This window comes from Parasteatoda tepidariorum, chromosome 5, assembly GCF_043381705.1.
Source record: "Parasteatoda tepidariorum isolate YZ-2023 chromosome 5, CAS_Ptep_4.0, whole genome shotgun sequence".
Lineage (NCBI taxonomy): Eukaryota > Metazoa > Arthropoda > Arachnida > Araneae > Theridiidae > Parasteatoda > Parasteatoda tepidariorum.
This window is the reverse complement of record NC_092208.1, coordinates 4,951,568-4,962,337: the sequence shown is the minus strand read 5'-3', so window position 1 is coordinate 4,962,337 and position 10,770 is coordinate 4,951,568. Positions and strand designations below refer to the sequence as shown.

Sequence of the window (10,770 nt, the reverse complement as noted above, 5' to 3'; positions counted from 1 at the left end):
ATATATATATATTCCAGCAAAACCTGAAATAATATTGAAAAAAAAAAACCTTACTGGCTAAGGATAAAATCTATGCTTTTTTTAATTGGAAAGTTAAAATCATTTCTTTCATCATAAAGTTTAAATGCAATTTTCCCATCTTCATTTACAATAATAAGAGTTAAATCTAGAAAATTTGCAAATATTAGTTTTCTTAAGAATTAGTTCACTTGGATAAATTTGTTACTTGGATAACTAAAATTTCAAAATCGTCAAAAATTAATAATGAAAAGATCATTCATAAACCTGAGGAAGAAGGAATTTGCAGGAAGATGAACAGGTTATTTAACCAATCCATGTATGTCCTTGGAGAAATATATTGCATATATTGGTTATCAAGAATTTTATTAGTTTTGAGGGAAGTCTATAAGTTATTAAAATTAAAACAGTATAAAACAGAGAATCGAGATTAATTAAAAATGTTAGTCTTCTTAAAAACTGTATACTATTTTTAAGTTTCCATCAACTTAGGTAGTTATTATTTTTTGCATACTTACTAATTTTATTGTGTACTTTTTTAAGAATATTTTCAAAGTAAATGCCCATTTTTTTCATGTTACTATTTACGGCACTAGCAATAAAGCTGAATTTAGTTGGGGGGGGGGGCAGAAAGGTAATGGAATATCAGTTTATCAAAAAGAAAAGGAAAATTGTTAATATTATTAGGTTTAGTTTTAAGTCTTTTACAGATAGCATTAATTTTATTAATAATAATATCACTGCTGGTGTTGAGCTTCTTTTATAAGTGATACTGCTGTTAAGTTCATTAGAAAGAAGTTGTTTGTCAAAAAAAGTTTTCAAATAATAGCAAAATTACTACTAGCCTGATCAACAGTGCTAATAAAAATTTTTCTTTTATTTTTTTTAATTTCTTGTTTCTGTTCAGAGTTAAAATTAAATTACAAAATATAAAAACAGAATTTCAAATTGAGGTAAAAGTGTAAATAAAGGGATTTTGTTTTATATCGTGTTCTTACTGCAGTACTGAAGAGAGTTTGATTTGTTAGTTACCAAAGATTGGCCCGAAAATGGGTGTGAGCAAGGTAATATTATACTGGATAATTTAAAGAAGTTAATAAATAACAATTTTGATATTTAATTATACAATTTTAATGACTTTAGAAAATTAACTTTTATTTAAAAAAAAGAGAGAGAGAGAGAGAGAGAGAAAGAAAGAGAAAGAAATATAAATTCCCAGTTTCGCACATATTTTTAGCCACGGAATTGTGCGAAATGGATTAACGCAAGGTAAAAATAATATAAATTAACAAAGAAGTTTTCAATAAATTTATTTTTAATAACATACAATTAACTGATTTTATATAGAATATTTTTATAATTACTTAACTTGGGAATCTAATGGTTTTTTTTAATCAAATTTTGAAAGAGTTAGTCTAATTGTTTTTTGGATAAATAAACATTATTACATATTCCTTTAATTCTTTTCATTTGATTAAAAATGGTATTTAAATAAATGTTTTTAGAAACATTAGAATTCCAAGTAATAAGTTTACTTTTATTAAAATTAAAATCATTTCTTTTATCGTATAAATCAACAGAGCAGATATTTTCTTCTTTTATAATACCCAAATCTAAAAAAATAGTATTAATATTATCATCATGATTACGAAGCTAGATAAAATGTACAAAACAGGCAATTCATGTTTCTTTCTCTCTCTCTCTTTTTTTTTCTAAATAAAAGTTTACTTTCTTAGAGAAAACACCAACATGGATTTTTCTTTGTTTGTATGTAAGTCCAACAAATTACAAAAATTTATGTTTTATTTTATTTTAGGTATTAAATAAAATTTTGATTCTTTTAAATTAAATATTTTCCAGTTTTTTTAATGGTTCAAGCAAATAATATTTTTACTTTATTATAATTTAAATCCTTTATATTATTTATTTAGTTAAATTTCTTATGTTGAATAAATAATTTGTACGTTCGCTCAAATATAGATGGCAGCACTAATTTTTAAATTCCTATATATTTTTTACCAATTTTATTAATTTTACCTGCAAGCTATAAACTGACCGTATCTTCTTTCTTGCAAATTTGTTAATTAATTGATTAGTCAAACTATTCTTAACGTTTTTTAATTTGTTTTTTGTTTTGTTTGTAAGCTTGTTTCATTGAAAAAATAAAAAAAATTATACTCTTAATATGCTTGAAAAAAAATGTACTCTTAATATTAAATTTGTTTTCACATTTATGAATTTTAATTTTCAAGATTTTACAGTTTTGTTAAATAATATTTACCCCGAGGAATTAATCTTTCTTCGTTATCATGATAATAACATTAATTTTAATTTTCTGGATTTGGGTATTAAAAAGAGGAAAATATCTGCTTTGTTCTTTTATACGATAAAGAAATTACATTAATTTTCATATAAATAAATTAATTATTTGAAATACTAATGTTTCCAAAAACATTTATCTAAATACCATTTTTAACCAAATGAATAGAATTAAAAGAATAATTATTTATCCATAAAACAGATAGACAAACTCTTTTTTTTAAATCAAAACTTCATAAAATTAGTTGTATGTTATTATTAATAAATTTACTTAAAACTTCTTTGTTAATTTATATTTTTACCATGCGCAAATCCAATTCCGGCAAATCCACGGCTAAAAATCTATGAAAAAAGTACAAATTATGTTTCTCTCACTCTTTCTTTTAAATAATTTTTTTTTTAAATCATTAAAATTGTATAATTAAATATCAACTTTAATAATTATAAACTTTGAATTTTCCAGTTTAATATTATTACCTTACGCACAACCATTTTCTGGCCAATCGAAGGTAACTAACAAATCAAACGAGCATCAGTACTGCAGTAGGCACGCGGCATAAAAGAATCCTCTATTTGCATTCCTAACTCAATTTGCTCTTCTGTTTTCATATTTTGTAATCTGGCAATCTTAATATCTACGAAAATATTTTAAATCATTCATGTAAGATTCCGGTACGTGTAACTTCGTTTGAATTCGCAAGTCGCTTTATAGATTTCGTTTTGTGTTTTGTTCTGCATTTTCTGTTTTCGGCTTGATATGTTATTATGAGTATTGAGTATAATTTTTACTTAATGTCTTCTATTTTCGTTTCAATTTTTTTGAGTGCTCCTCACACTATTGTATTGATATATTTTGCTTTCGCTATATTGATGTAATATTAGGAAGCACTTTTCTTGTGGATATAATCGTGTGAGCTGATGAAGATATTATATCTTTTCATTATTTTGTTTTGCTTTTTAATATTTTTTTAAAATAATTTTTCTTTAAATATTTTTTAAAAGTATTTTATTATTTTAAACATTTCATTAGTTTTTACTATTTTCCATATTTTCTCTAGATTTTTTAACTAAAGTGTAAACTTTTTCTTTTTCGTCACTCACAGTTGAACACTCATGGTTGAAAAATGATATAGACTATTTAATAATATTTTTTTTTAAAAAAAAGCATATAGGATGGGATATTGAATGAGTTGAAATGAACGAGATCTGATCTAAAGTATTGACTTTCCGGAGATCGTAGATGTAAAGGGGTTTCTAGAAGTAAGTTTCGATATAATAATAATAATAATAATAAAAAAAAAAAAAAATAATAAAAAAAATACGTAAAATTTTGAGACTTACATTTACAGATAATGATGAACAAGAGGATTTTTGTAAAAATTTGCGGTTTCAAAGCGTGTTCGAACTCATTACCCATTGGCAAAAAAGGTCTTGTTTTGGATTTAATGGCATCAACACACTTTTCAACTGTGTTCAAGAGCAACACTAAACAGTGCGCATGCGTTGCTATGGCGACCACTGCTGTTTTCTTTTTTCTTTTCACTAGCAGGTATTTTTAATGTGTTTACATAATAATCATTTAAAGTATTTTTATATTCTTTTTAATCATTTTCGTATTATGACTGTCTTGACGTTGATTTCAATAAATATATGAATGCCAAAGAAGGAAAAGTATTTTTGCGACGTCTTGAAACGCGTACACAGGCAGGATATGATAAACAATCCGGCGACAAACATCAATGGAGATAGTTTATGCAACCCATGATTTGAAATGTTGTGGCGTTTATCGGAGTCAATCCAGAAGGAAAAAGCATTTGACCAATGGGTATCCAGTGATTGTAATAAGGTGATCAAAACTTTTTTGCTGATTTTTATTTTTAAATAATAATAATGAATTCCGTCGTTTGAAATGAATATCGTTAAATGACTCATTAAAATGTTGGATTAAAAATAAATACCTGTCAAAGTTTCATTAATGCATGACCAGAAAGGCACCTGTGGAAGAAAAAAAAAAGGATTATTACCTATATTGAACTCATTAACTATTATAAAGAATGAGGCTATTATAAAGAATATTCATAAACCATATGAATAAACGCTGATTTGCCAATCTTTACCAGTTTGTAACTTCGTTCTTTATTCTTTAGTTTATGCAAATCAGATTAAAATAAAGTTTGTTATTTTTTAAAAAAAAATCTTTTGAATAAGATTAGTATTGTGAAAGTTTTATATGAAATTATGCTTTACTTCTTTAACTTGTAGTCGTTCTATTAGAATTTGTTCTAGAGTAATCTAGAATAAATCTATGTTAAGGTAAGCGGAATGATCAAAAATAAAGAATAATATATTTTGCATGAAAACAGTTTTAAAATTTGGTTTCAAATTTACTTCATTACATTTACTTAGAAAAAGATCTAAAGGAGAAGAAACAAGTAAAAAAGTAGTGGCAAATGTATCCCACATGTGATATATTTAATACACAAAATGATTTCAATTATTCTCTTACTCTGGTTTCCAATGAATTGCCAGCAAAAATCACCATGTTGCTACAATTAAGACTGAATTGCCAGCAAAAATCAGCATATTGCAACAATTAAGACTGAACTGCCAGCAAAAATCAACACGTTGCTACAATTAAGACTGAACTGCTAGCAAAAATCAGCATGTTGCAACAATTAAGACTGAACTGCCAGCAAAAATCAGCATGTTGCTACAATTAAGACTGAACTGCCAGCAAAAATCAACACGTTGCTACAATTAAGACTGAACTGCTAGCAAAAATCAACATGTTCCTACAATTAAAACTGAACTGCCAGCAAAAATCAACATGTTGCTACAATTAAGACTGAACTGCCAGCAAAAATCAGCATATTGCAACAATTAAGACTGAACTGCCAGCAAAAATCAGCATATTGCTACAATTAAGATTGAACTGCCAGCAAAAATCAACATGTTGCTACAATTAAGACTGAACTGCCAGTAAAAATCAGCATATTGCAACAATTAAGACTGAACTGCCAGCAAAAATCAACATGTTGCTACAATTAAGAGTGAACTGCCAGCAAAAATCAACATGTTGCTACAATTAAGACTGAAGAGCCAGCAGAAATCAGCATGTTGCTACAATTAAGACTGAACTGCCAGCAAAAATCAACATGTTGCTACAATTAAGACTGAACTGCCAGCAAAAATCAGCATATTGCAATAATTAGGATTGCTACTACAATTAGGATTAAACAATTATAAATTCGTTTATCCAAAGATAATTCCATGTAAAAAAAATAACTTTTAGTAAATAATTATTATTTTTTTATTATTTAATCTAAGAATGGTCGAAAAAAATTTGAATAGTAAGTTATATAATTTTTTTCATCATTTTAAAGAATATAATCTTACATATCAAATATGAAATTCGGGCAAAATCGGTCGAATAGTTCCTGAGAAATTGAATTTTCAAAAAAAGTCAGATATGTAAAATTCGATTTCTCAGGGACTTTTCAACCGATTTCGCTCAAATTTTGTATTTTACCGTGTAAAATTCCATACTTTAAAATAATGTAAAAAATTATATACCTTACTGTTCAAAATTTTTTCCATTAATATTTAAAAAAATTCTAAATATAATATAATAATATGTAATAAATAGTATATAATAAATAATAATAAATAATATATAATGAATAATAATAATAAATAATATATGATAAATAATATTTAATAAATAATATATAATACTAAAATTTACATTTTGCATGGAATTATCTTTGGATAAACGAATTTTATAACTGTGTGCAAAAATGTTCTAATTCGCTACGCAAGGTCTCGAGATATGGCGAAATATGCAAAAAATAAAATCAACATTAAAGGGTCCAAACTTTGAATCGTTCTCCTGACCAAGCTATTATGGGGACCCAATTTCTCAGATTGCGGCTACCCCTATATATTTTTTTGGGGGGGGGGGTCAATGTGTTCTAGAAATAATTATTGTTCAGAAATTCTATATCAATCTTTTCAAGAACTTTGCAATCTCTGAAATCAGCATTAGTATTTGAAATAATTATTCTATTATTTCTTTCGATATCGAAACACAAGCGTTTTCGAAACGCAATGATTTGGCGATGGAACTGACAGATTCAATGGCATTGTTGGCGCGGAGGGGAAATTTCTGTTTTGAATTTATATTGATATTCAGACATCGTGTGAAGGCAGATCCTTATCGGAAAAATTACGGATGGGCTACCGAGAATTGTCGCCATATTCAATACAATGGCTTTTCATAGGTGGGAACGTTGGCTTCTTTTGACCGCTGTAGTCAAGGTTAACTGAACACTTAAAAGAGGGGATGCGCTCTGCGAATTTCAGATGAAAAAAAAAATATATATGGTCCTTCGGAGGAAAAAATAAATACTAAAACTACTTGCGTTGGAGTAATTGGTGATATTTAGTTATTAAAGAAACAATTTACTGTTTCAACTGAATAGTCCATTAACTGCACAAAACAGGTGTTTCTTCAGAAAAATTAATACAATTTATCTGTCTCCTTTATTCAGCTGTCTACAAATTTGATTGGAAGACATTTTTACAAGAGGAGGAGAGGTGGTTTATTTCAGAACTTCAAGGTATCATAATATGATCACTCAATTCAGTCGTCTCGTATTAGATCTCATATTATACGTACTCCTTAACAATTGTAATTGTTTAGTTGGTTACAAAAACAAGTAATATAATTTTTGGTTACTTTTTATTAAATAATTACAAATTTTTCTCCCCCATGAAACTAAAATGAATTAATTAAATTTAATGAATTAATTAATAAAAATGAAAATTCTTGATTTTTAGAAGATCTGTTCTTGTCAGCATTTTGAGAATATTTTCTGCTACCTGTTACTGTGACCCCACATAATGACGTATTATTGGGGATTCTACGACGATTTCGAGAAAAAAAGTATAATTTTCTGAATAGTTTTTTTTCTATTTTAAATATTCATTAAGTTACTCTAGTTAGAGAGTAGCGTAGTTTACAAACATTATGCAGTTTACATTGTTATTAAACCCTATTTCTTGGTATTTCAGTGCTTGGAAAGTGACATTTTATAATTTTATAGTTATTTACTTCTATGTTCTTCCACTTTTAGGTCTGCCTGGACACTTAGCGTCATTAATAACAACAAAGCTTTTTAAAAGAGCTGAATAATGTAGTTTAGGTCATTAATGATTCAGTGAAAGCAGGAAAAAATATTTCCTTCTTAAAATCTTTTTCTCTGAAAGTGTCTTCTCCCTTCGTAATGTAACAGAATACAAAAATAATAAACGTTATTTTTGTAGGTTATAGAACAGGGGTTTCCAATTTACATGAGGCCGGGGCCCACAATAAAAAACACAAATCAAATGGGGGGGCCGCAACTTTATCAAAATTTTATGTAGGACTCTTTTATGTTTGAAGGAACATTAAATATTACTGTCAGATTTTTACCAAGTTGTACAAAACAAAAGTATTGAATTACAAATTATAATAAGAACTTGGTTTTTAAAAATATTTAATTGCTTATTTAAAAAAATCGGGCTACAATAACTTTAATGTGCACCCATGTATTAAACAATTAATGTGCAACAGATATCTAATTGTTAAGATAGAAAACTTTAAAAAGGTTGGTATTAATACTTGCATAGTAGCGCACAAAATGTTCAATGACAAAAGTGAGGTTTGTCTGCTGCAACCACCAGAGAATAGATATTTACATTTTAAATTTAAAATTTACAAATGTGTGTGTAAATATTTTCATCCAAAATAAATAGTTTCAGAAGGTTAAATCGGTGAATTTCTTCGAGAAAATTTCTGATACACGCATGCTAAATTATATTCACAAAATACAAAAAAAAAATGAAATAAAAAAGAGCAGCATACAAGATTATTTTTGTATTTCAATAAATATTTTCTTGGATGCAAAACATGAGAAATAATACTTTTTGCACTGTTGGTATGATAAATTTTACAGAAAGGAAGAAATTAGGTTTTTATTAATGAGATAAGTATTTTAAACCCATATAGATTTTTTACGAAAATTGTCCGCAAAAAAATGACGACTAATATATTTTAGTTCGCGGGCCACGAAAAAAGGCTTCGCTGGCCGGATGCGGCCCCCGAGCAAACAGTTGGAAACCACTGTTATAGAGAAATGAAAATAAACGTCATTTTTGTAGGATATAGAGCAGTGTTTCCCAACCTTTTTTGTGCCATGCCCCACTCAAGCCTTTTTAAATTCTTATGCCTCCCCCCCCCCATGTGACATACACATAATTTTTAATATTAAAAAATTGAATTGTTCACATAAGAAATTTAAATGATAGGTTTCAGTGAGAAATCTCTAGGAAATTGTTGACGAAACATAGTAAGTAAAATTTCGACTTATAATGAAACTTATAATGAAAAACCAAAATTCAAATTCGAACTAATTTTCATAAAGATTTTTCTATAATAATTTAATATTTTAATTTAGAGAGATCCTTGCGCTTGATGCTTGCTGCACAGAGATTTTATGTTAGTTTCCAATTTGGTTAGCTNTAATATCTTCTCGCATGTAATATCTTCTGAAAAAAGTCCAATGTCATATGGGTGGGAAGTAACATTTTGAGGGCCACCTTCACATTCATCAGATTTCGTTATGCTAGAAACGTTTTCCTCAACGGAAGTATTACATTTCTGTACAACAGAAAAACTTACATTGTACTCCGTTCCCCCTTTTGTATAATTTTCCCCCGCATCTCCAAAATTCTCGAATTGTCTCAAAGACGACAGAACGTCTAAGATTCCAGAATCATCGCGTAAAGACCTCGCGAATGACAGCCAGTCTCGAAAACTATCGCGACTGGCAGAACAGAAAGGAACCAGTCCATAACAGTATCACGTGAATTTGGTTTCAAAAGTACAACCCTATTATAGTAAATGTTTTTTTCAGTATTCTGAGAAATGCCGTGAGATAAAAATGTAGGCATAAGGCAAATAAATATATATAGTCTTAAAAAATAATACCCGCATAATTTCTACTAAAATGTTTATTTTTGCCATTTTGTCTGAGCTCAAGGGGGGTGTTCAAACACCTAAACCCCTCCCTTGCGTACGCCACTGGGTGGTTACTTCAGAACTTCAAGGCATCATAATATGATCACTCAATTCAGTCGTCTCGTATTAGATCTCATATTATTCGTACTCCTTAGCAACTGTAATTGTTGAGTTAGTTACAAAAACAAGTATAATATAATTTTTGGTTACTTTTTATTAAATAATTACCATTTTTTCTCCCCCATGAAACTAAAATGAATTAATAAAAATGAAAATTTTTGATTTTTAGAAGATCTGTTCTTGTCAGCATTTTGAGAATATTTTCTGCTACCTGTTACTATGACCCCACATAATGACGTATTATTTATTGGGGATTCTACGACGATTTCGAGAAAAAAAGTATAATTTTCTGATTAGTTTTTTTTCTATTTTAAATATTCATTAAGTAACTCTAATTAGAGAGTAGCGTAGTTTACAAACATTATGCAGTTTACATTGTTATTGAACCTTATTTCTTGGTATTTCAGTGCGTGGAAAGTGACATTTTATGATTTTATAGTTATTTACTTCTATGTTCTTCTACTTTTAGGTCTGCCTGGACACTTAGCGTCATTAATAACAGAGATGCCAACTGCCTCGGACACGCCAAAAACGGTAAATAACTTCAAAGTAAATTTTACAAATATTTCACTATTTTTGCTTGCTTTTTAAAAAGGTAAGCACGACATAAAAACTGCAAAGTAGTGAATTATACAATCCTACGAATTATTTAGAAATAGTGGTAGACAAAAATCTACTAAATCGAATTTATGAAACCAAGAATAACAATTGATAATCTACCACTTTAAAATATATATTTGCTGTCCGGAGCAAGTTGGCATCTCTGTAATAACAACAAAGCTTTTTAAAAGAGCTGAATAATGTAGTTTAGGTCATTAATGATTCAGTGAAAGCAGGAAAAAAATATTTCCTTCTTAAAGTCTTTTTAGATTTCTCTGAAAGTGTCTTCTCCCTTCGTAATGTAACAGAATACAGAAATAATAAACGTCATTTTTGTAGGTTATAGAGAAATGAAAATAAACGTCATTTTTGTAGATTATAGAGAAATGAAAATAAACGTCATTTTTGTAGGTTATAGAGAAATGAAAATAAACGTCATTTTTGTAGGTTATAGAGAAATGAAAATAAACGTCATTTTTGTAGGTTATAGAGAAATGAAAATAAACGTCATTTTTGTAGGTTATAGAGAAATGAAAATAAACGTCATTTTTGTANGTAATATTTTATAAACTCAATTATGAATGTAGTGTCTTCTCCCTTCGTAATGTAACAGAATACAAAGAAAATAAACGTTATTTTTGTAGGTTATAGAG

General features: G+C 28.0%; 1 protein-coding gene across 1 annotated transcript in view; it reads right to left on the bottom strand.

The window, feature by feature from the left end:
- LOC107440939 (reversion-inducing cysteine-rich protein with Kazal motifs) overlaps positions 1-10,770 on the bottom strand; it is a gene marked incomplete in the record, with an annotated part of 83,779 nt that overhangs the window by 38,455 nt on the left and 34,554 nt on the right. The window contains 1 exon segment of the mRNA XM_071180939.1: positions 4,296-4,332. Coding sequence (XP_071037040.1) covers positions 4,296-4,332 — 37 coding nt within the window.